This window comes from Canis lupus, chromosome 20, assembly GCF_011100685.1.
Source record: "Canis lupus familiaris isolate Mischka breed German Shepherd chromosome 20, alternate assembly UU_Cfam_GSD_1.0, whole genome shotgun sequence".
Lineage (NCBI taxonomy): Eukaryota > Metazoa > Chordata > Mammalia > Carnivora > Canidae > Canis > Canis lupus.
This window is the reverse complement of record NC_049241.1, coordinates 37,503,713-37,527,709: the sequence shown is the minus strand read 5'-3', so window position 1 is coordinate 37,527,709 and position 23,997 is coordinate 37,503,713. Positions and strand designations below refer to the sequence as shown.

Sequence of the window (23,997 nt, the reverse complement as noted above, 5' to 3'; positions counted from 1 at the left end):
CTACTATATATACTGCTCTGATAGCAATTACTAAACTTATAGAAGAGGTCCTTGGCACAGGGAGTTTACCAAAGATAAAAGTCCTAAGACAAAAACAAACATGACCAAACCATTAAACAAAACAAAACAAAAAAACCCAAAACACATAGGAATAATAAATACTAAATCCAGAATAGTGATTATCTATCTCTTGGAGAGGAGAGATAGTGAAGGTCACAAGGAAACTTCAAAGGTAGTTATAAATGATAATTTCTTAAGTTGGGTTTTGGGTTCATGGATGTTTATTATTCTGATTTTCTTTTATTTAAATTCAATTAATTAACATATAGTCTATTATTAATTTCAGAGGTATAGTTCAGTGATTCATCAGTTGTATATGATACACAGTGCTAATTATATCACTTGTCTTTTTAAAAAAAAAAATTTTTTTTTTTTTTAATTTATGATAGTCGCACATAGAGAGAGAGAGAGGCAGAGACACAGGCAGAGGGAGAAGCAGGCTCCATGCACCAGGAGCCTGATGTGGGATTCAATCCCGGGTCTCCAGGATCGTGCCCTGGGCTAAAGGCAGGTGCCAAACCACTGCACCACCCAGGGATCCCATCACTTGTCCTTCTTAATGCCCATCACCGTCTGTCTTTTTTCAAATGAAATTTCATTAAACAAGTAAATCTCCTGAAAAATTATCTCAGTGACTATTTCTCTCAATTCTCCCTCAGGGGTAGGTAGTTAACTCCATTCTATATGGATAAGAAATAAGTTACTACCTTACAAAGAATGTCACGGTCACAAAGGCTTTAATCTCTCTTGGGACCCTGGCTGACATTTTACAGCCCTTTATGTGGGATATATTTAATTCCTAAAATCTTTTATTCTGACATAAAAATTGCAAGAATAGTACAAAGCATGTTTTTCTGAACCATTTAAAAGTAAGCTGCTGACATGAGGTTCTATGGCCCCTGAATAATTTAGTTATTTCCTATAAACAAGTACCAAAGCACAAAGATCAAAATCAGGAAATTGACTCTGCTACAGTATCACCACCTAATCCTCAGACCCCATTCATATTCTGTAACGGTTCCAAAATTGTCCTTTACAGCCAAACAATCAAGTCCAGAATCACATACTGCATATATATTTTAGTTTCTTTCATTCTAAAACAGGTCCTCAGTCTTTCCTCAACTTTCAGGATCTTGATACTTTTGAAGATTATGAGCCAGTTATTTTATAGGGTGTCCCTCAATTTGAGTTTGTCTGTTTTTCTGATGAATAAATGCAGGCTACACTTTGGTAAGACTACGACAGAAATGATACCGCATTCATCACACTGTATCCTTTCAGGTGACACAAGATTTCAACTTGTCTCAGTTCTTACTGTGGGGCTTATTCTGATCACTTGATTATATAGTGGTGTCTGCCAAGCTTCTCAACTGACAGAGCTACTGTTTTCTTCCCTGTACTTTATGGAGCAGTACCTCCAGACTATGTAAAAGTCCATCCCTAATCAATTTACTCACTTATTTATATCAATATGGACTTCTGGAAGTCATTAAAACCCATTACACTAATTATTCTGATGCTCAAACTGCTCAAGGTTGGGCCAGGAAGAGTCCTTCAAGATGGTTTGATCTCTCTATGTACTTCTGACATGTTCCCATCACCCTTTGAACATCTGCTTGCTTACTTTCCTTTTTTTAAAAAGATTTATTTATTTATTTATTTATTTATTCATTCATTCATTCATTCATTCATTCATGAGAGACAGAAAAAGAGAGAGAGAGGTGGGCAGAGACACAGGCAGAGGGAGAAGCAGGCTCCATACAGGGAGCCTGAGGTGGGACTTGATCCAGGGTCTTCAGGATCACGCCCTGGGCCAAAGGCGGTGCTAAAACTCTGAGCCACCCAGGCTGCCCAGTCTGCTTACTTTCTGGCAGCCTAAGATGTTACAGGCTCATCTTGTACTTGCCCTTCAAATCAACCATTTCCCCAAATAATTCTGGTTCCTTTCAATGGTAAATGGTATTTAAAAACGACGTCCAAGGTGCTGGATGTGCTCAAGTCTCCTCGTGTGTTACCACTCCCAGGCTGTCTCAAGGGACAGAGCAGGGGACAGACATATGCTTACTTATATCTACATTTCTATTATCTACATATGTTGGAAACCATGAATTCACACCAACACTTTCTTTTTTCTTTTTTTTAATTTTTCTTTTCACACCAACACTTTCAATTCCAATCCTACACCACAGGGTTCATTCTAGTTTTCTTCCCCTATGTGTACCTCCTTTGTCAGATAATGAGAAACCCGAGTCCTATTTATTCACAATGTATTACGTACGTGATTGGTCTCCTGTTTATAACCAATCTCCTCTTGATGCTGCCTACCTCCATCCCACAATGCTTCTCCTCCCCTCACTAAGGCTATGACCCCTTGCCCTGGGCTAGGCCACACCCCATGTAGCCCTCCTTACTCCACCCATGACAGACTATTGTCACTACTACTCCCTCAACATGGACATCCTCCCTCCACTTAGGCCTCAACACCCCATGCCAGAAAGTCCTTCAACATAAGCCCCTTCTTTACCATGCCCAGGCTCTGACACTGTGTGATGTGATATTGCTACTATCCACAACCCTCCCCGCAACATCCCACCACCTATCTTCCTGGCAGATGGCAAGTTTGCTCAGTCTCATCTAATGGCTTTTGGATTAAATTCTTCAGGAAGGGAAAAGAAAAGGAAAAATAAATTGAATTTTTTAAAGCTCTTACCAACTATTTATGATTTTAGTAAACTATGAAATTAAGTATTAGGAGATTAAAGGAGTGCTCATTTTACTATCTGGAGAAAGTGCAGGAACATAAAGGTCTCAGTGAATTACAACAAAGGATCATCCAGGCCTAATGTTGATGTTGTCAGTGATGCCAAGTGAGCATTAGGGCTTCGTTAACCTGAGATCCACCAGGGCTCTCTCTACCTGGGCCTGATGGGTCAGTCTATTGCTCCTTGTTGAGGCTGGACCTCAGCAGCCTCTCAGATTTGGGGGATTATCTATAGACAACTGAGAACCCAACTGAGGACCTGCACCTAGAAAGAATACTTTCTCCCAGAAGCTCTGCCAGAGGGCTCCTCACAAACATTTTCAGACTTAGCACATAGACAAAAGGGAGATCAGGATCCCAACATTCCACTGTGTGTGTGTGATAAGGTCAAAAAAAGGGCCTCTCCCTCCCTTTCAAAATAAAAGATTTCTACTAATTTTTCCTACTTAAATCAACATATGAAAAGCATAAAATAATAAAAATTGTCCCTACTCATCCAGAGATAAAAGCACTATTAGTATCCTTTCAGGCCTCCATGTACATGTATATACAAACAGGATTGTGCAGTACACATTCTTGCACAATAGCTTTTCTCTTTCAACACATGGCACCCTGCCATGACATGGCCACAGAAGAGCCAAACTGTAACTGATACTTTTAACCAGAAGAGTGAGAAATACTGGGCCTCATATGTGGAGCCTGCTGTCTACCTTCCAATCCTTTCCCTATCCCCAGGATGGCAGCATTCTGAGCTGCTGCGTGGCTACCAAAGAGCATCTTCATCAGCCTTGCTGCAGCTAAGTTCTGACCAATACAAGAGCTGAAGTATACCATATCCAGGTCACATCCTTAAAATGCCTTATTTTTTCCTATGGGCTGGAAGATAGCTATGAGGGTGAGCCATCTCAGACCATGCAGACAAGAGTGATATCACAAGGAGAGCAGGGGAAAGAGACAGATAATACCTAGGCCCTGAGGCCTTTACAAAACAGGACTTTTATATGAGAAAAAGCAATTTTTCTTGTTTCAATCACTGTTAATTTGGATGTCTTAACACAAGTAGTTTGTTTGTTTGTTTGTTTTAAGGTTAATGCGAGAGAAGGGGGCGGGGAGGAACAGAGGGAGAGGTACAAGCAAACTCTATGCTGAGCAGGAAGCCCGACTTGAGGCTACATGGACCTAGGATCATGACCTGAGCCAAAGGCAGACACTTAACCAACTGAGCCACCCGGTGCCCCACAAGAAGCTTTATATACTGATCAAAACAAAGTCCCAAAAAAGAGATTCACAATTGTGTAGCTCTGAGTATTACAGCTTCCCACAAACTCTTAAGAAAATATATACATTCCACAGAGGGGTAGAGATGCCCCTCAGGCACAGCACTGGGGGGAAGGCAATCAGTGCTCATAGGGTACCACAACTTGGAAGCTAGAAGACTGTGCTCTAGCACCCAAAGGCACTCTTTAGGACTAGCCTACTGGTGGGAAGCCGGCAACAGAGGCAGTCCTCGTCTATGAGGAGTTTGTGTACTCCAGTATGATGCTGCTCTTCTCTACAGCATACAGGTTAAGAGCACAGGCTTCAGAATCAGAAAGATTTGAGTCTCTCTACCTGGTTACAGTAGTTCTGAGATCTTATGCAAATTCTCATCTATAAACCACAATAATAATACTTGTCAAGTTTAAACAATATAAGGAAGTGCTTGGCATTGTGTCTAGCATGTGGTAAATAACAAAAATGGGCTTTTATTACATGCTAATTAAATAACATTTTAAAAGACTGTTATGGGGAATCTCTGGGTGGCTCAGTGGTTTAGTGCCTGCCTTTGGCCCAGGGCATGATCCTGGAGTCTCGGGATCGAGTCCCACATCAGGCTCTCTGCATGGAGCCTGCTTCTCCCTCTGCCTGTGTCTCTGCCTCTCACTCTCTCTCTCGGTGTCTTTCATGAATAAATAAATAAAATCTTAAAAAAAATAACAAAAGACTGTTATGATAAACCAACAAGTCTGGAAGCAGTTATCTGTTTTTAAAAAGAGCCCTTCTTTTTTGGCCATGACTAATCTACATCCTTTAATTCAGGATGCTGACACTGTATTCTTAATGGCTCTGCTCTTTGAGGTGAAATGTTTGCCTTCAGCTCAACTTTCAGCTTTTTCATTACCCACCATGCAATCAACAATCATGAATGAATCTAAATCCTTAGTTAACTCACTGTACTAGTTTCCTACAGCTGCCATAACAAATTGCCACAGACTTAATGGCTTAAAACAACACAAATTTATTATCTTCTAGAAGTCCCAAATGGGTCTCACTGGACTAAAAAGCACGGTATTGGCCTTCTAGAGGTTCTAGGGAAGAATCCATTTCCTCACCTGTTCCAGTTTCTAGAGGTTGCCTCCATTCCTTTGCTTGTAGCCCCCTTCCTCCATCTTCAAAGTCACGGGTGTAGCATCTCCAAATCCCTCTCGGATTCTGACTTTTCTGCCTCCCCCCTCCCTGTTTAAGGACCCTTGAGATTACACTGAACCCATTTGGATAAATCAGGATAATTTCTCCAATGCAAAGTTAGTTGATTAAGAAATTTAATTTTTCTCTGGCATGTAATCCAACATATTCATAGATTCTGGGGACTGGAACATGGACATATTTGGGGGCCATTATTCTGTCTACCACACTTATGTACTCCAACTACCAGAGTTAGAAGGGAATAGTGATGTCATTTTGATAGCAAGAGAAGGAACCTCTAGGCAGGGAGAACACAGCCTCTACAGGGAGGTGTGTGTAATGTACATACTGGGCCAGCAATATGTTTTGCTTCATTGGACCAGAGAAGTCAAACCCAAAAGTACAGGCACAAAGAAAAACAAGCAAGATGAACATAATCATTGTGGCCTCTGTATATTTTGAAAACAGATTCCTTTTAACAATGATAGCTACAACTTCATTGCTATCTTAAAGACTGTAAATAATTTTTAAAAATACGCTTCACTCTTGTGGCACCTGAGTGGCTCAGTTGGTTGCTGTTTGCCTTCAGCTCAGATCCTCATCTCAGGGTCCTGGGATCAAGCCCCATGTGGTTGTCGGGCTCTCTGCTCACCTGGGAGTCTGTTTCTCCCTCTGTACCTCCTCCTGCTTGTGCACTCTCTTGAGCACTCTCTCAAATAAATAAAGAAAATCTTTTTTTTTTTTTAAATGCTTTACTCTCAAGGAACTAGACAAAGAAAAACATAATAAACTCAAAATGAACAGGAGAAATAATATACAACAGATTTAAAAGAAAACAGAAAAACAAACAAAAACATGAACAAAGCTAAGAGTTGGTTTTTTGAAAAGATCAACATTAATTGACAAACCTTTATCTGAATGAACTAAGAAAAAAAAGAAGACTCAAAATCACAAATGAAAGAGAGAACATTACAATCAATGCCACATACATAAAAAGGATTATAAAAGAAGACTATGAACAACTGTATGGCAATGAAGTAGATAATTCAGAAGAAATAAATTCCTAGAAACACGTAAGACTGAGTTTGAAGAAACAGAAAACGTGACTAGACCTATAACTAGTACAGACGCTGAACCTATAATCAAAAATCCTCCAGTAAAACTACTGGGTATTAACCCAAAAATACACACACACACACACACACACAAAATCAAAGGAATACATATACCACATGTTTATTGCAGTATTATTTACAATAGCCAATTATGGAAGCAGCCCCAGATGTTCATCAATACACGAATGGGTTAAAAACAGAGGATATGTATATGCATATACGTATATACATACATACATATATATATATATATATATATGCACAATGGAATATTAGCCATAAAAATAACTAAATCTTGCCATTTGCAACAACATGGATGGAGCCAGAGGGTATAATGCTAAGTGAAATAGGCTAGAAAAAGACAAATACTGTATGATTTCACTCATATATGGAATTTAAGAAACAAATGAGCAAAGGGGAAAAAGAGAGACAAACCAAGGAGATTTTTAATTATGAAGAACGAACTGATGGTTACGTTACTACTGTACTACCGTGGAGATGGGTAAGAGGATGGGTGAAATAGGTAACAGGGATTAAAGAGTACACTTATTGTGATGAGCATGGAGTAATGTACAGAATTGCTGAATCACTATATTGTACATACGAAACTAACACTGTATGTTAACTATACTGGAATTTAAAAATTTAATTAAAAAAAAAACAAAAACAAAAAACTTTTCTTTCCCAGCAAAGAAAAGTCCTGGGCCTAATGGCTTCCCTGGTGAATTCTACCAAACACTTAAAGAACTAAAATTAATCCTTTTCCAACTTTTCTAAAAAAAATTGGAGAAAAAACTTACTTATTCTGTGAAAGCATCAATATTCCTTTTTTTTTTTAAAAAAACTTTATTTTTTTATTATTTATGATAGTCACAGAGAGAGAGAGAGAGAGAGGCAGAGACATAGGCAGAGGAAGAAGCAGGCTCCATGCACCAGGAGCCCGACGTGGGATTCGATCCCGAGTCTCCAGGATCGCGCCCTGGGCCAAAGGCAGGCGCTAAACCCGCTGCGCCACCCAGGGTTCCCGAAAGCATCAATATTCTTATACCAAAGCTAGCAAAGATGTTACAGAAAACTACAGACCAACATCCTTTATGAACACTTAGAAAATTTTTCAACAAAATACTAGCAAAATATTAAAAGCATCACACCATAAACAAGCAGGGTTTATTCCTGGAATTCAAGGATGATTCAACCTATGGAAATTGATAAAGTAATGCATCATAGCAGAATGAAGGAAAATAACTGAGTGATGATCTCAGCAGCTGCAAAAAAAAAAAAAAAAAAAAAAAAACCTGACAAAATTCAATACCCTTTCAGGATAAAACTCTCAAAAAATTAGGCATAGATGGAAAGAACTTCAACATAATAAAGACCATACAGGAAAAGCCCACAGCTACCATCATACTCAAAATGGTAATAAATAATAAAAAAAAAGCTTTCCTCTAAGTTAAGCAACAAAATAAGGATGCTTGCTCTCACCACTTCTTTTCAACATATTCCTGGAAGTCCTAGGCAGAACAATTAGGCAACAAAAAGAAAAAGGCCTCCTAAATGAAAAGAAACAAGTAAAAATCTGTTTACAGATGACATTATCTCCTAAGCAGAAACTCTAAAAGTTCCAAAAAAAGGGCAGAATAAATAAATTCAGCAAAGTTGTAGTGTGCAGAATTAACATATGCAAAAATCAGTTGCATTTCAATACACTAACAGTGAACAATCCAAAAACGAAAAAAACCCATCCAATTTATAACAGCATCAAAAAGAACAAAAAATTACAAATAAACCTAAACAAAAACATGAAAAACTTGTGCACTGAAAACTACACACCTAAGAAATTAAAGACTCAAATAAATGGAAAGATATCCCATATTCACAGATTAGAAAACTTAAATATTGTTAAGACACCAATACTCCCAAAGCTATCTACAGATTCAATGCAATACCTATCAAAATCCCAACAGTACTTTTTGCAGAAACAGAAAAATCCATCCTGAAATTCAGATAGAATCTCAAAGATCCCCAAATAGCCTAACCTATCCTGAAAAAGAACAAAGTTGGAAGACTGTCCTAGGGTTCTTCAGAGAAACATAACTAATAGGAAAGAGATACATACACACAAATATGTATAGACACACACACAGACACACACATGCATGGGTCTTATTATAGAAATTGGCTCGTGTGATTACCGAGGCCAGGAAGTCCAGGATCTGTCATCTGCCAGAGAATCAGGAAAGCGAGTAATATGAGTTTGAAGGCCCAAGAACTAGGACCTCTGAGATCCGAAGGCAGAAGCAGATGGATGTCTCAGCTTAGAGAGCACTAATTCATCCTTCCTTTCCCCTTTCGGTCTACTCAAGGCCTCAGGAGATTGGGCAATACCCCACTGCACTGGTTAAGGCCATCTTTTTTATTCAGTCTCCTATTTAGAGGCTAATCTCTTCCAGAGACATCCTTATTGACACAGATATATCTGGGAATCCAGTCAAGATAGATATCTTAGCCCAGCCAAGTTGAGACAGAAAATTAACCACCACAGGATTCCTACTTTTTGATTTCAAAGCGTACTACAAAACTACAGGTGCGGCAAGGATGTGGAGAAATTGGAACTCTGGTACGCTGCTTGTGGGAAAGTAAAATGGTACAGTGATATGGAAAACAGAATGCTGATTCCTCAAAAAATTAAAAACAGAATTACTATAAGATCCAGCAATGCCACTTCTGGGTATATATCCCAAAGAACTGAGAGCAGCATCAAAGATATATTTACATACCCATGTTCACTGCAGCATTATTCACAAGAGCCAAGTGATAAAAGTAACTCAAGTGTTTATCAACAGATGAATAGATAAAAGGTGATATATCCATACAGTGGAATATTATTCAGCCCCCAAAAGGAAGGAAATCCTTTTGAATGCTACATCACAGGTGTCCACTGAAACCATTATGTTAAGTGAAAGAAGCCATCACAAAATACAAATACTGTATGATTCCACTTATATAAGACCTCTAGCATAGTCAAATTTAGAAAAACAGAAAGTGTAATGGTGGCTGCCAGGAGCTGGAGGCAGGAAGAAAGGAACAGGGAGTTTTATAATGGGTACAGTTTCAATTTTGCAATATAACAATGTTCTGGAGGTCTGTTGTACAACAATATGAAAAAACCCTTAATGAACTGTATACTTAAAATTATAAAATGTATAAATTTTATGTTGTGTATATTTTACAATAAAATTTTTTTAAAAAATATGCTTCACTACATCCTGACAACTAAAACTAAAATCTGGACCCCAATATTCTTTAAACCATTCCTTCCAAAGGAAAACTCCATTATCAAATCCCTCCCACTCACCTTCCAACTCACCTTCGTTTGGGTGCCCTAATGAAGAGCTCACAGAGGAGCCTGCCCTGCTCATCCTTATAGTCTCGGATGGTATTGTAGAGTTCATGGCATACAGCAATCTATATATCGTAAAAGGTTTAAAAAAAAAAAAATCACCAGAAATGTGAACAGAAAGCCACTGTAGGTGTAAGGATTATCCATTAACAAAAACATACCCATAAAAGGCAGTTAGAGAAGAAAATGGACAAATCCCCAAGTTCCCACACAAAAACTCAGGTCTGAACTATGCTGACATCATTTCCTTATTTAAAAGAATTTAACTGATTAGGGGCACCTGGCTGGCTCAGTCAGAAAAGTATCCAACTCTTGATCTCAGGGTTATGAGTTCAAGCCCTACATTGGGCATAGAGATTACCTAAACAAAACTTACAAAAAAATTTAACGGATTAAACATTTTGGCATCTTTCGCGAGATTTATGCTACTCATTATTGTTCTTTTCTCCTTAGCTAAATCAGTTCCTATCACTCTCTCGGTTAAAATCATCCAAAAGAGGAGCTTCCCACTACTGACAGAATAAAATCTAAACTCTAAACGCTGACCACAGAGTATGTAGAGTAACTACATACAGTGGCTGGGCAGACTTCACCCGTCTTCTTCCTTTGGACCATCTTTCTGTAATCACAACACAACAAACCCATTCCTGACCCAGCTCCTCTTCATTGGGTCCCTCTGCCTGGAATACCCTTCCCTAGTACTCCATAGGGTCACTGCCATTATAGAGAAATCTATCAAGTTTTGGGCACAAGTAACACAAATAACACAAACTTTTTTTTCTTAGCATTTATCATTAACTGAGAGTACTTTATTATCTATTTGTTCATCTGTTTACAGTCTGCTTCTGCCACACTAGAATCTAAGCTCTTTGTGAAAAATTGGCTTGTCTTACACGCGGTTATATCCCAACCATCAGAATAGTGATTGCTTGGCATATGATAAGCACACAGTTATATGAATAACATATAACGTGAAGTACCTATATTTTTTTCTTTCCTTTTTGTCAAAAGGTAGAAACTTCCAGTTATAAATAAACACTGGGGATGTCATGTCATGTATAACACGGTAATTATGTACAACACTGCTATGTATATTTGAAAGTTGTCATAAGAGTAGATCCTAAAAGCTCTCATTATAAGAAAAACTATACTTTTTTTGGCCATTTATAGGAAATAACAGATGTTAAACTAATTGTGGCTTTAGTTCACAATTTATGTTGGTCAAATCATCATAGTGTACACCTTCAACTTATATAGTGTTATGTCAATTACATCTCAATAAAACTAGAAAAAAAAAATTGTTCATATTTCTATTATGGTGTTGGCCATTCCCTGATCTGTAGAATTCCTAAGCCCATTTGGTTATTTTTAACTAGAATTAAGTGCTTCATGAATAAATAAAATCTTTAAAAAAAAATAGAATTAAGTGCTTTGGCAGATTATACTTTTAGGAAACCTCTTTTAATCAAAACACAAATAACTTTATGCAAATTTCTTATTCTAAATGTATTCAGAGTACTTTGAGAGTTCCTAATATTTATTTTATTTTTAAAATGTATTACTGGGTGGCACCTGGATGGCTCATTCGGTTGGGTGTCCAACTTTTGGTTTTGGCTTAAATCATGATTTCATGGTCGTGGGACTGAGCCCCATGTAGGAATCCAAGTGTTCAGCGTGGAGTCTACTTTCCTTCTTCCTCCCCCTTGGCCCCTACCGCTGCTCACACACTATCTCTGTCTAAAATAAATAAATGAAATCTTTAAAAAAAGTATTATTGCAGTATACCTGACATACAATGCTATATCAGTTTCAGATGTAGAAGACAGTGATTCAATGGTTCTAATACTATTCAATGCCCACCACAGTAAGTGTAGTCCCTATCTGTCACCATATAATGTTATTACAACATTGTTGACTATATTCTTTATGTTGTACTTTTCATCTCTGTGACTTAGTTTTATAACTGGAAGTTTGTACCTCTTAATCCCATTCACCTATTTCACCCACCCCCCACTCACCATTATTTCTTAATATTAAATAACTGTTAAAGACTGTTGACTAAATACGTACTATAAAAGAAAGAGTAAAGATATTAAGCCAGAGGAAAAAAGTGGTGAGGCCTTGCGTATTAACTGCTTATCATTAAAGGAAGAGTAGGAAAAGCAGGCAGAAACTATGTGATGCAAGTTACTCACAGGATCTACAGTTGGAAGATTGGACAGTCTCCTCCTTTTCCTGCTGGGGCCTGGTGTGGATACAGAATGGTGCCCGTCATCAAAGTCCCCGCTGACACTACTGGATGGGGAGGTAGCTCGTCTTCTCTTGGAACCCATGGAATCCAACTTCTTCTATAAGAAATAATCAGCCATGTTCTTATACTTAAATTTGGACCTTGCCACTAAGCCCTCAACTAGCCACTTGCTACCAAGATTCTGGTTCACTTAGGAGGATATTTTAACTGTTGTAAAGAAACTTAACTATCAGTTTTTTTAGTGGAAGTTCTGGACCTTGTTGCTTTAGCCCCTTCACTTACCAGAATGCTACACTTTCAATTTAGATGGGGCAAATTCAACAAAAGTAAAGCAATTTATATGTTACCAAGTTTGTTTGAGTGACCCAATAATGCCCGGTCCCAAACTTACCCCTCACCAGACTTTAAAAACCTACATGTAGTGGTACACCAGTGTGGAGGTATTGATTCCTCAGCCCCTGAGGCAGCCAGGCAGGCCGCAGGGACGAAGCCCCAAGGCAGTCACCTCTGGAGTCAGCAGCTTCATCTGTTTTCCCCAGTGTGTCTAACAATTCTGATCATTTTCCAGGTGGGCCATGATGTGGAAAAAAGTAGAAATCAGTGCCTGAGGCAAATGAGTAGTGCCAAAGTGCAGGGGACAGAGGACAATTAACCTCCTAACATTTTAGATCAACTCTAAAACTAATCACGGGAAATGAATTTTCTCCATTCATTAAAGAAAGCCACAAGACAAACCCCTGGAATACACTTAATGTGACTTACCATACCTATGTCAAAACAGTAAGACTACTTTGAAACTTTTCTGCCAATCAGACTGACCTCCTTTTCAGTTATATGAGGTACTCCATTCCTAAGAATTTTGGAATCACAGCTTTAAGTTTCAGATGATTTGGAATAGTACCTCAGAGGTGAACTTTTAGGTCCTACTTGGCCTTTCAGAAACACATATATATTTGCTGCCAAGTAGGCTGTCTAGTAACTAATGTAAACACAACTTTACAAATGTACACATTTGACTATAACACAAAAAAATGCAACCACTGAAATGATATGCTACAGCTACAGGGAAAAGGGTATATACCTGAGGTCCTATAATTCTTATATAATTTAACAACAGTACCAAGTAGCATACTGTGATTTCAAAGGTTCTTCTCTAAAGCTAAACGAAAAAACTGATCCCAGTTTCACTCATCAACATTTAATTTCAGTAAACTAAGACAGCAGCAACTGAAAGAATGGGTTGCTAGTAGTTGTGGAGAGAAAAACTGGGGAGCTCTGGGAACTGAGAGGAGCAAAACAAACCAACATATAGAACATTCTGGTAACCAACTTAGAAACAAGAGGAGTCTCCTATCTCTTCCTCAGAAGCATGGTCCACATGACACTTAAAAACAGTCTACCATAACTATATTTCTTTCTCTAGGCTTTGGTTTGTTACTCAGTATGTTAGTTTGCAATTGGCTACAACTGGCTAAAAAGGTTCAAAGGGCTTAGGCTAAGGACAGCCAAGTTTTGGTGATTTTCTTTTGTTTTGTAAAAGGTTGATAAACTGGTCTTAATTCATTAAAATGAAGAACCTAAGGACCAAACCTCAGTATACAAGCTAGGACAAGGACACAAGTGAATTTGATGAACATGAGGAGGGAATCTTTATGGAAAGGATACCAAATTTAAGAAGAGTGGAAGGGAAAAGGCAAGGAAGGACAGAAAAGAGAAAAGGTGCAGATGATCAGTAATTTACCAGCTTTACCAGAGCACAACCAGCGCCTCGAAAAGCCAGTCTCCTCATTATGTCTGAAGGCCAAGTGAAGCCAGTGGGAGAAGGCAGGGCTTTAGAAGTGCTGATTCAGTGTTAATATATTCAAAACTGAAAGAGAAGAACAGGCAGAGAAAGGGGAAATAAAAAAGAAAGGTCAGAAGGAGTAAAAATGACTACGAATAGATAGAAAACATTCAAGTAGAACTGCTAAAGAAAGATAAGAGAACTGGAGAAAATAGCCATATCAGTTCTCTCGTGCCACACTGCTGCAAAGGCTCAGGCACTAACAGTACCCGACATTTCTTTTAATTTTAAAACAAATGCTTTTCATATGCTTAAAGATGTCTCACTGAGATTCCTTTACTCACATGGAATGACTGTCAATTCCAGGAATGAAGCATGCCTGCCCAAATGCCCCCTAGTCAATAAGAGCAGAGTTCAATCACAGAGCTGGAATGGAGAGTGAACACATGTGGAAGGCTCACATGTGACACCAAATGTTGGCAAGCTGGAACAAACCAAGAATGGTTCATGTGAACAGTCTGGAAACCTCCTCCCCCCTACAAAAAATTCAGAGAAAGACATTTCTTTCCAAAAGTCCTACCAGCATTAGAAAGACAACACTCACAGGTTTAGAAAGATTAAAAACAAAGCCTTTGATCATTTTGGCAGGTGATCAAAATTACTACCTTCATAAATAACCCACTGAAAAGCATATGACAACAAATTGTAAATTGTTGGTGCGTGTGTATTCTAGTTTAGACCATAATATACAAAACTCCTTAAATCATTAACTTTCTGTGATAAAGCAAGAAAAAGAGGCAACTTAAGGGTAATTTTCAATTATTTTCTTATCCAAAGGACACATTTTTAAATGTATTTTGGAAGTTTGGCAATAAAGTCAGTATTGCCAGGTAGGTGGGAGAGGCAACAGGACTTAAGCTCAGAAGACCGGATTCTGAGTCCCAAGTACTCCGCTTCGAGTTATCTGTTTCATGTTGCTTGAGTCACAACCTCTCAGAGCTGTTTCTCCACTTCTAAAATGAGAAGTCAGGTGTGCATATATCTGCCTTAGAGCACTGGGACTGTGATACGTACACGAAATCACTTTGAAACTTCAAAGCACAACAGAGAACTTTCAACTCTAGGATTAAATGCTCCTTGGGACCAGTTAATAACATTTTATTCATTTTTGTAGCTCTGGCTTATAGAATAGTATCTGGTATAGTATGAACAATCAATTTATCTTTTTAAATAAAGGTATTAAAAGTGGGACATTAAAAAAAGCTTGTGTGGTTTAAAAGGACTGTGGGCAATCCTTCAGCAATTTTCTCCCCATGAAGAGGAAATACATTCTGGAGCCCAAATATAAATTTTAAAATGGCACTGATTACAGCTACATGTGCAAAAGTCTGACAACCAGTAACTTGCATTGGACGCTAAGGAATAACCTTAAAATGTGCAACTGGGAAAATACTCATTTTAGCCACACGGTATATTTTGATAGTACTAAAAGTTCTCTCCTGTATTTCTGATACTCAATACTATAATACATGCACAGAACAAGAACCTTGGAAAACAGAATTCAAAGGGGGGAAAAAACCCCACATAATTCTAGAAAAAAAAAAAACAAAACACCCTTAACATTGGCATTCACGGCTTTCTGTATTTTTTCTATGCCTTAGTTGCCTTTTTTTTTTTTTAAACCGCAGTGTTAAACCATATATATTGTTTTGCAACTTGTTTTAAACTCTGGGTTCTTCCAAAAGTGAACACTCTTCCACAGGATGTTTGATGGCTTGTTAACAGCCCATCGTATAGACATACCACAATTTACTGAGCTTGGAGTTTGGGGTAAAATATCAAAATCTGAGGTATTTTGTACACCCAAAGCCAAAGAAGGCAATCAACGCCCTTCCATTTATCCACACGCACATTTGTTACTGTTTGAAATTGGAACTGCTTCTTCAAAAACACTTTCCTTCCTTTGAATCTTAAAATACAAGCAATCTGTTAACAAGGAATAAAGCAAAACCATACTACTCTTAATGGAAAAACATCACCTCAAAAACCATTTTTGAGGAGCCCTAAATTTTTTAAAATATAAATTAATAAGAATGTCTTATATTCCAACATATGCTTCTATAACCACAATGGTAATTTCTATACCTGCTATACTGTGCTATTTCCCACTTGTTTTTTTTTTTTTTCAGTATTTCTTCCACATTTTACCAATCTTTATTTAAATCGCCAATATCTTCCCTATCACAATAAAACTACGCTTTCGGTAGAAAATTTTAAGAGGTGGAAAATTATTAAAAACCAGGAAACGTACAATTTTAAAACCTCGATTTTCCGTGCTGCTGCAGAGAAGACACTTCAGTATCTAGCCTCTAGTATAAATACAAGTCTCACTCAAATACACACTCAGTCTGAACACAGTCATCTAGAGAAGGTAAAAAAAAAAAAAAAATTTTTTTCACACTAGTTGAGTTTGCGTCAAGAAACAACAACAACAAAAAAAGGAGGCCCTGACCTGTGAAGAAATGAAAGACTTTCCGGACCTGTCACTGGTACCGGGACTAGGGAAACGTTGACAGCTTTGAGGCTGTCGGCGACGAGGGCTCTGCCGGCCGCCGGGGCGGGAAAGAGCGAGCGGGAGCTTCCGGGCCGCGGCGCGCCTTTGTCCGGCCGGCAGGGCAGGTGCGGCGAGGCTGCCTGGCCGTCCCGACGCCCGCCGCCGCGCCCCGCCCCGCGCGCCCAGCCCGACCGGCGCGTCCCCACGCCGGGGCGGGGCCTCCGCCGCTGCTCCCGCCCGCCCGGGCCCACACAAAGGCCCGGCAGCCGGCCGAGAGGGAGCGGCCCCGCCCGCCCCGGGCCCGGCCTTACCCAGCCGCTCCGCCGCCTGCAGCCCCGGCCGCGGTCGCCGACCGCCGCGCCCCGCCCCGTGGCCGCCACGGCTGCTGCTATTGCTCCTCCGGCTGCGGCCGCCGCCGTCGCTCCAGCACCCGCCGCCCTCACCGCCCTCACCCCTCCCGGTGCCGCCGCAAAACCAGCCCTGCGGCCGCCAAGCGAACCCGGCTCCGCACGACACTGCGTGCGCGCGCGCGCGAGCGGGCGGCGGCGCGCTTTACGGCGGTAGCGTCGGTGCGTGACGCTCGGGCTTGGCTGCCTGCGAGTCACACGTGGCCGGGGCGGAGGCGCGTTGTTGCTGCTGCTGCCGCCGGTTACGCCGCTGCGACCGCCGTTCCCGCTCCCAGTATGAAGCGACCGAGTGAGTACGGCCGGGGAGCGGGTGTAGAGGGGCCTGCCTCTGACGGTCGGCGAACCGTCGGGGCGGTCTTCTGAGGGAGCGGGGGAGCCTGCGGGCAGGCCGCGGCGCGGGTCGGGAGGAGAAGCGAGTGGGGGAAGGCCGTCGTTAGCCGCCGGCCTGTTGTGCGAAAGGAAGACAGCAGTGAAGGTCGCTGGGGCGCCTGGGTGGCTCAGTGGGTCAGGTGTCTGCCTTCGGCGTAGGTCACGGCCCCGGCTTCCCGGGATCGAGCGTGGGCGCCCTGCGGAGCGGGGAGCCTGCCCCTCCCCCTGCTCGTGTTCTCTCTCTGTCAGATATGTTTTAAGAAATTAAAATCACGCCAGATGGTCCTGAGTAAACCGTGTCCGTCCGAGCCAAGGTTGCGGGCCCAGCCTCTTCCCTACTCGGCCATGTTGAGAGGTCTGAGGCGGGCCGCTGAAATCCGCTGCTCGGTCCTAACTTGTGATTTGCGGCCTATGACGAGAAGGGGCTGCCATCTGGGGGTCTCCTGCTCTGCTGTGCGGTTTCAGTCTGTTACGGAAAGAGCGAGAGCAGGGAAGTTGGGCTCTGCTCCAGATTCTTTGAGATTTTAGAATGGCCTGTGTTTGTAATCCACCACATGTGAGTTTTAGGTTTGAGCGTTAATTGCTAAGCAGGGAAAGGGACGTGACCCCTGAGCCCGGTCACTAAAAACTAAACGGATCCTTTGTGTCTAATCCTCTCGTGCTGGGTTTCTTTGTAGAGTTAAAGAAAGCAAGTAAACGCATGACCTGCCATAAAAGGTATAAAATCCAAAAAAAGGTAAGTGTTCTGCTTGGAACGCCCATGTTCAATATAACGCTGAACTGATTTCTGTCTGCTCCACCTTTCGGGCACAAGGAGGTTTGGATTAATGTGATTTCATCTTACAGAATTGAAGTTAATTACACTCCATGGGCACAAGTTCTTAGACCTCAGGAGTATAGCTGTGGGAAAGTGCAGTAATTTGGTGATAAGTCTGCAAACTAATCAACGTGTTAACCTCTGCAAAGAGTCTCCTGGTGACTGTTTTGCTGTTGTGTACATAAATGTTTGTTTTCTCTATGGTTACAACTTAATTTTCTTGGCTTATTTTACAGGCATAACTAATTTTAGCCAGATTGGCTAGTAAATTTTACAAATGGATAAAAATTTTTATTATAATAGGTTCGAGAGCACCATCGAAAATTGAGGAAGGAGGCCAAAAAGCAAGGTCGCAAAAAGCCTAGAAAAGACCCAGGAGTTCCAAACAGTGCTCCCTTTAAAGAGGCTCTTCTTCGGGAAGCTGAGCTAAGGAAACAGCGAGTAAGATATGTTAGCTCAAACTCTGAACAAGTGATGCGTGGGTATGTGGTTTTTGAAAGTAAAGTAGCACCACATTGGTTTGGCTCACTCATTTCTCTTATGGCTTGGATGCAGCTTGAAGAACTAAAAGAGCAGCAGAAACTTGACAGGCAGAAGGAACAGGAAAAGAAAAGAAAACTTGAAACTAACCCTGGTGTTAAGCCATCTAACTTGGAACCTGTGAAGGAGGTACGATTAAGTATCTTTATGACTGAGGGCAGCCCCGATGGCACAGCAGTTTAGCGCCGCCTGCAGTCTAGGGCGTGATCCTGGAGTCCCGGGATCGAGTCTCACGTCAGGCTCTCTGCATGGAGCCTGCTTCTCCCTCTACCTGTGTCTCTGCCTCTCTCTCTCTCTCTCTCTCTCCTCTCTCTCTCTCTCTCTCTGTGTCTCTATGAATAAATACTTTTTTTTTAAAAAGATTATCTTTATGACTGAGAATTCTGACAGAAGTAAAAACATACCCAGGGCAGGGGATGCCGTGCTTTGGGCAGAAAGACTATTTTGACTCTTTTTTACTTAGAAATGTCACCTGCAGTGCCCCTAATTAGCCATGGAAAATGGAGAAATAGGTACAGCTGAAGTGCTAACTTGGTGTCCTTTTTCCCTTGTCTTTATCTTGCAGGAATCTGGGCAGTGCAAAGCTAAGGACAAACCCAAGTCAGGCAAACAGAATCCAAAGAAGTTGTATTGTCAGGAACTTAAAAAGGTATTTTAGTCTAGGTCAGTGTCTAAAAATGGTAATGAGGTTGAAAAGACTAGAGAGATTCTTTTTTTCTGACACCAGCCCTATAAATGTGGAAGTGGAGTTCACTTGAGATGGATGAATCAGCAAGTTGGCATATCCTAGTTTTAAAAGTTTTTATTCTTTGTTTATTGTGGTTTATCCTATTTAGGGCCTTTTCTGTTTAGCTGCAGGAAGTATTCTTAAAGTTTAAAATTTTTGCACAGGAACAGTTCCTATAAGCATGACTGACAAAAATGGTACTTTGTGTTAAGTAACATGTTGATAGTGGTTTCTAAAATAGATGAAGATACGTCGGAGCAAGCAGTGTGGGGAAAAAGTACTGTTGAAACCTAAGTGAAGGAAGACAAGGCAGTGTCTTGGCGTAGTTGTTCCCTAGTAACCCCCATCCTAAATACCCGTTTTCCTAAGCTCACTTCCCTCCATTAATAGAACAGGACTGCTGGTCAGCATCTCGCGGCAGGGCCACAGGGCGTATCACACTACATAATTCACTGTGGAAGGGTTGTATATTCAGACAATGGAGATATTTCTACTTTTGAAATCCACTTTGTCAGGAGTCCATAGGCTGCCAAGCAAACCTGTGTTTTACTTTCCTGTGAGAAATGAACATGTGAACATTCTTCATGCCAAAGTGAGGATCTAAGATCTAACTCTGAGTTCACCCTGTTGCTAAGTGGAAAATGCCAGTGTACTTGTGTATGGAGGGTGTTGCCAGAGCACGGGATATTTCTTTGATAGTTTCTGCTTTGACAGGTGATTGAAGCCTCAGATGTTGTGCTGGAGGTGTTGGATGCCAGAGATCCTCTTGGTTGCAGGTGTCCCCAGGCAGAAGAAGCCGTTGTCCAGAGTGGACAGAAGAAGCTGGTACTTGTATTAAATAAATCAGGTGAGCAGAAGAGATGCCTTTTATGTTCCATATGCACTAGCGAGGTATGAGGAAAACATGTGAGCAGTCTGATTTTCATTGAAGACTGATAAGATCCAACTCTGACCTCAATAAAGCCAGTGCATATGGTCTTGTTACTAAAAGCAATGCTGGGCAATGGGATTGAGGTATTTTCTATAAGTGACTAACAGGTTTCTACTTTTCTCTTACTATTTACTACTTTGCCATCTTGTCTTATTTAAGAGTGTAAGCTTCTCTACTCTGCTTACTCATTAATCTCACATAGGGAGTGATGGTAGTTTGCCATATTCACCACATCCACATAATGTTCACATATGACAATATTTATATAAAGGGTGCTTAAAGGAAGTATTGGTTTGAACATCAGGGCCAGGAAAGCCCAGAATAGAGATTTCATGAAGCAGAATGTAAAATAGCATCTGCAGTTACTGTTGGGGCCAGTAAACATGGCTGTTACCTGAGAGTAAATTCTGGAAACACAGCTCTGCTGTTAAGTTAGGGTCATAATCTACTGGTTGATTTAATTCTGAAAAGGTGAGCAGTGCAAAGGGTAACTTAAGAAATATAGGAGGGTAGATACCAAACTCTGTCGAGATATAGGCAGTGTAATAGGGAGCTTACTCTCTTCCTATCTTCCATCTGAATTCTTTTTTATTTTTATTTTTATTTTTATTTTTTTTTTGAATTCTTTTTTAAAAACTGAAGAGACAAACCAGAGTAAAATCCAGTTTACCAAATATTCATATTCATCTCAATAAAATAACCAAATTGGAGTATGTGTCTTGTTCCTAATCCCTCTTAGATTTGGTACCAAAGGAGAATTTAGAAAGCTGGCTAAGTTATTTGAAGAAGGAATTACCAACAGTGGTGTTCAGAGCCTCAACAAATTTGAAGGACAAGGGCAAGATAATCAAGGTACGCTTTACAGTCAGTGGTGGAAAGTATGGTTCTTTCAGATTTTGAATGGCTGAAATATGATGAGCATACAAAATCTTGATTAAAAAATGAGAATTTATAAGATCCAACTCTGATTTCATCCAGAGATAATCTGAAAGATAATAGAGTGGTGATTTTAATAGCTGGGCTCTGGAGAGATTGCTTGGGTTTTATCTGGTGGGTTATCAGAAGTTTAATTATTTGGAATTTTAGCACTTGAAGGTCAGGAAGAGAACTCCCTTCAGAAATGAAGTCTGTGTTGGGAAAGAAGGCCTTTGGAAGCTTCTTAGAAGTTTTCAGGAGACTTGTGGCAAAGCCATTCAGGTGGGAGTAATTGGTGAGTTTCAATTTAACACGCTTTATGTCTTAAGTGTCAAGGTTTTATTCATGTTAACAGTGTATGAGGTTGGTGCTCAATAAAGAGCTTGTTCAAACGTTGGCTTCTTGCCCGTTTAATGAAACACGCTCAAAAATTTTAATTCCTGCCTATTCCAGTGCTGTGCACTATAAGAAGTTGGCTTCTAAAAGCTCCTGATTATTTGAATTAATCATCTTTTCCTGCTCTTTGATTACTTGTGCAAGAAATGAAGACTCTAAGATTGGTCTTAGTGTTGAAGTGAAGACACTCAGATCCAACTCTGATCTTGCTCCAAATATCGGGCAAACCTAAAATAAGGCAGTGGAAATTTTATAGTTACCAGTACATAATGCCTTTTGTTCTATGGATTTCCCATTTGTAGGTTTCCCAAATGTGGGGAAAAGCAGCATCATCAACAGCTTAAAACAGGAACAGATATGTAATGTTGGTGTATCCATGGGGCTTACAAGGTAAATTGAGTTCTTCCATAATTGTGCTATTTCATTATAGACGATTAAACATTATTTTGTTTTGGATAGCTCAAGGAAGACCATTTTCTATTTTTTCTTTAGAGGTGTCAGTGCAAGGAAAGGGTTAAGTCAGTGCTAGGCTTAGGGAAGAATTGATTAGAGCGGAACAGCTCACATCTAGTTTGAAAGGCAAGCACATAGATTGAGAGAAGGGGAAGCTGCCTCAGAAGAAGGGATGCTTGAACCCAGTACTGAATCGAAGTCAGTTATTTGGAGGGGAAATTTTTATGGCAGAGGAAACAGCATGTGTCTAGGTCAACCTAGAGGTTATAAATACAGTGTTTTTCTTTAGAAGGGGAGGAGCACTGTTAGAGTTTCAGATAAAACATGAAGCAAATGATGATAAACTGGATCTGACAGACTGTGCTGAGTTTGTTCAATCCAACCCTGAGCTTCGTGTTCTTCATCCTTCAGGTAAACCAGTGCTCCCCTCGATTACTATCCCTCTTTTTCCAGGTACATGCAGGTTGTCACCCTGGACAAACAAATCACAGTTGTAGACAGTCCAAGTTTCATTGTGTCTCCAGTTAACTCTGCCAGTGCACTTGCTCTGAGAAGTCCAGCAAGTATTGAAGTGTTGAAACCAGTGGAGGCTGCTAGTGCCATCTTGTCCCAGGCTGATGCTCGACAGGTATAAGAACCCAGTTCCCTTGAGCTCCATGTTCTCTTTCATCATAAACATTTTTAAGTAGGAAGGTTTTCAAGGTTTTTGTTTTTTTTTTAATACTATATCAGATGAATAATGTCAGTTTTTCTTTTTTAAGGTAGTACTGAAATTTACTGTTCCAGACTTTAAGAATCCTCTGGACTTTTTTACATCACTTGCTCAGAGAAGAGGACTGCACCAAAAAGGTGGAAGCCCAAATTTAGAAGGTGCTGCCAAACTGATATGGTCAGAGTGGACAGGGTAAGACTTTTTTCTGTTGGCATTTTGAGGATCACATGGAATGAAGGAACTAATTATTTACAAATCTTGTTTTTAAATCTAGTGCCTCCTTAGGTTACTACTGTCATCCCCCTACATCCTGGACTCCTCCTCCACATTTTAGTGAGGCCATAATGAGAGACATGAAACAGGGCCTTAACCTGGAAGAACTGGAAAAGAACAATGCACACAGCATACACAGTAAGCAAGTCTTGTGTTTACTGTCTTCATTGGCTGAGAGGCCAATAAAAGGTCTGTTTACATGACCTGTGTTCCTTCCCTAGTCATCAGGGGCCCTCGTTTAGCCAGTAGCATCCTTTTCCAGTCTTCGGGTCTGACAAATGGAATAATAGAGGAAAAGGACATACCAGAAGAACTGCCAAAACAGAAAGAGAAAAAACAGGAGGAGGGGGAGGACTGTGATGATCTTGACAGCGACCAGGATGGTGTTGAAGAATCAGCTAGTATAAGTATGTTGCATGTGAGTGGCTTAATCTAAAGTAAATTTTCAATGTTTAACAAATGGGAAGGGGCTGAAGAGACAAAGTAAACAGTTCATAACAGACTACAAGAAACCCTTCAAGATTTAGGTATTTAAGGCTTGAAGTCAATAGTCTTAATTTTGTCTGCCCTATCATGTGTACCTTCAGAGTCTTTTTCCAGTTATTTAATTTCTTAATGAGCAGATAAGGGCTACTAATTATGTACTATTTCTCTTTGTCCCACAGGAAAAGAGTTCAGAGATGTCCAGGGCAGGAAGAGGCCTGGGAGGCACCACCTGAGGAATCTCAAGCAGGTGGGGCATCTTGGGTGGAGGGATTTACTAACAAAGCAACATGGTGTGGAATTGCCTTTTTTTTTTTAACCTCACTTTTTATTTCCTCCAATATAGATGGGTCAGCACCACCTTACATCTCAGATAAAATGGCTGAAGAGGAAGATGATGCTTATGACTTCAGTACAGACTATGTATAACAACTTCTCCCCTTTATAAGGTGGTTTTTTAACATTTTTGAGCTACTAAGCTGTAACAATGTATGATGTACCAGTTACAGTGTGATGTAAAATGTAAATTTTGTGAATATCATGTTCAATTTAAAGAATAAGGCAATTTAGAAGGTGTCTAAATTTTGTAAGACAATTTCTTTCTT

The 23,997-nt window shown here is 40.3% G+C and overlaps 2 protein-coding genes and 3 non-coding genes across 27 annotated transcripts in view; 4 read left to right on the top strand and 1 right to left on the bottom strand.

The window, feature by feature from the left end:
- PBRM1 (polybromo 1) overlaps positions 1-16,793 on the bottom strand; it is a 121,551-nt gene extending 104,758 nt beyond the window's left edge. For 7 of the 23 annotated variants that reach the window (XM_038566204.1, XM_038566218.1, XM_038566220.1 and 4 more), the window contains exons 1-3: positions 13,774-13,821; positions 11,977-12,129; positions 9,749-9,846 (exon numbers count right to left, since the gene is read on the bottom strand). In XM_038566204.1, the coding sequence (XP_038422132.1) occupies positions 9,749-9,846; positions 11,977-12,129; positions 13,774-13,821 (299 nt within the window). Of the gene's footprint in view, positions 1-9,748; positions 9,847-11,976; positions 12,130-12,448; positions 12,577-13,773; positions 13,900-14,159; positions 14,308-16,126; positions 16,144-16,327; positions 16,512-16,680 lie in introns of those variants that run through there. The other 16 variants (XM_038566222.1, XM_038566225.1, XM_038566203.1 and 13 more) reach the window with 15 other exon arrangements.
- A 117-nt stretch (positions 16,794-16,910) lies between these two features.
- Positions 16,911-23,821, top strand: GNL3 (G protein nucleolar 3). Its single transcript, XM_038565354.1, has 15 exons — positions 16,911-17,065; positions 17,823-17,881; positions 18,266-18,403; positions 18,518-18,631; positions 19,068-19,151; positions 19,944-20,076; positions 20,900-21,012; positions 21,247-21,370; positions 21,774-21,861; positions 22,378-22,552; positions 22,686-22,828; positions 22,911-23,047; positions 23,131-23,316; positions 23,575-23,685; positions 23,739-23,821. The coding sequence occupies exons 1-15, from the start codon at positions 17,053-17,055 to the stop codon at positions 23,819-23,821; spliced, it is 1,701 nt and encodes a 566-aa protein (XP_038421282.1). The 5' UTR covers positions 16,911-17,052.
- LOC119864851 lies at positions 20,118-20,194 on the top strand. The gene has a single exon (XR_005375327.1). It is a non-coding gene; the product is annotated as a small nucleolar RNA SNORD19 (small nucleolar RNA).
- On the top strand, positions 21,059-21,140 carry LOC119864802. The gene has a single exon (XR_005375288.1). It is a non-coding gene; the product is annotated as a small nucleolar RNA SNORD19B (small nucleolar RNA).
- LOC119864796 lies at positions 22,246-22,322 on the top strand. Its single transcript, XR_005375282.1, has one exon. It is a non-coding gene; the product is annotated as a small nucleolar RNA SNORD69 (small nucleolar RNA).
- Positions 23,822-23,997: the final 176 nt, after the last annotated feature.

Bases quoted from the DNA above. Each gene is read 5' to 3' on its own strand.
- GNL3 (XM_038565354.1), top strand. The intron at 21,371-21,773 runs GTGAGTTTCAAT...TCCCATTTGTAG, and splicing joins CATTCAGGTGGGAGTAATTG to GTTTCCCAAATGTGGGGAAA. The intron at 21,862-22,377 runs GTAAATTGAGTT...CTCTTTTTCCAG, and splicing joins GTATCCATGGGGCTTACAAG to GTACATGCAGGTTGTCACCC.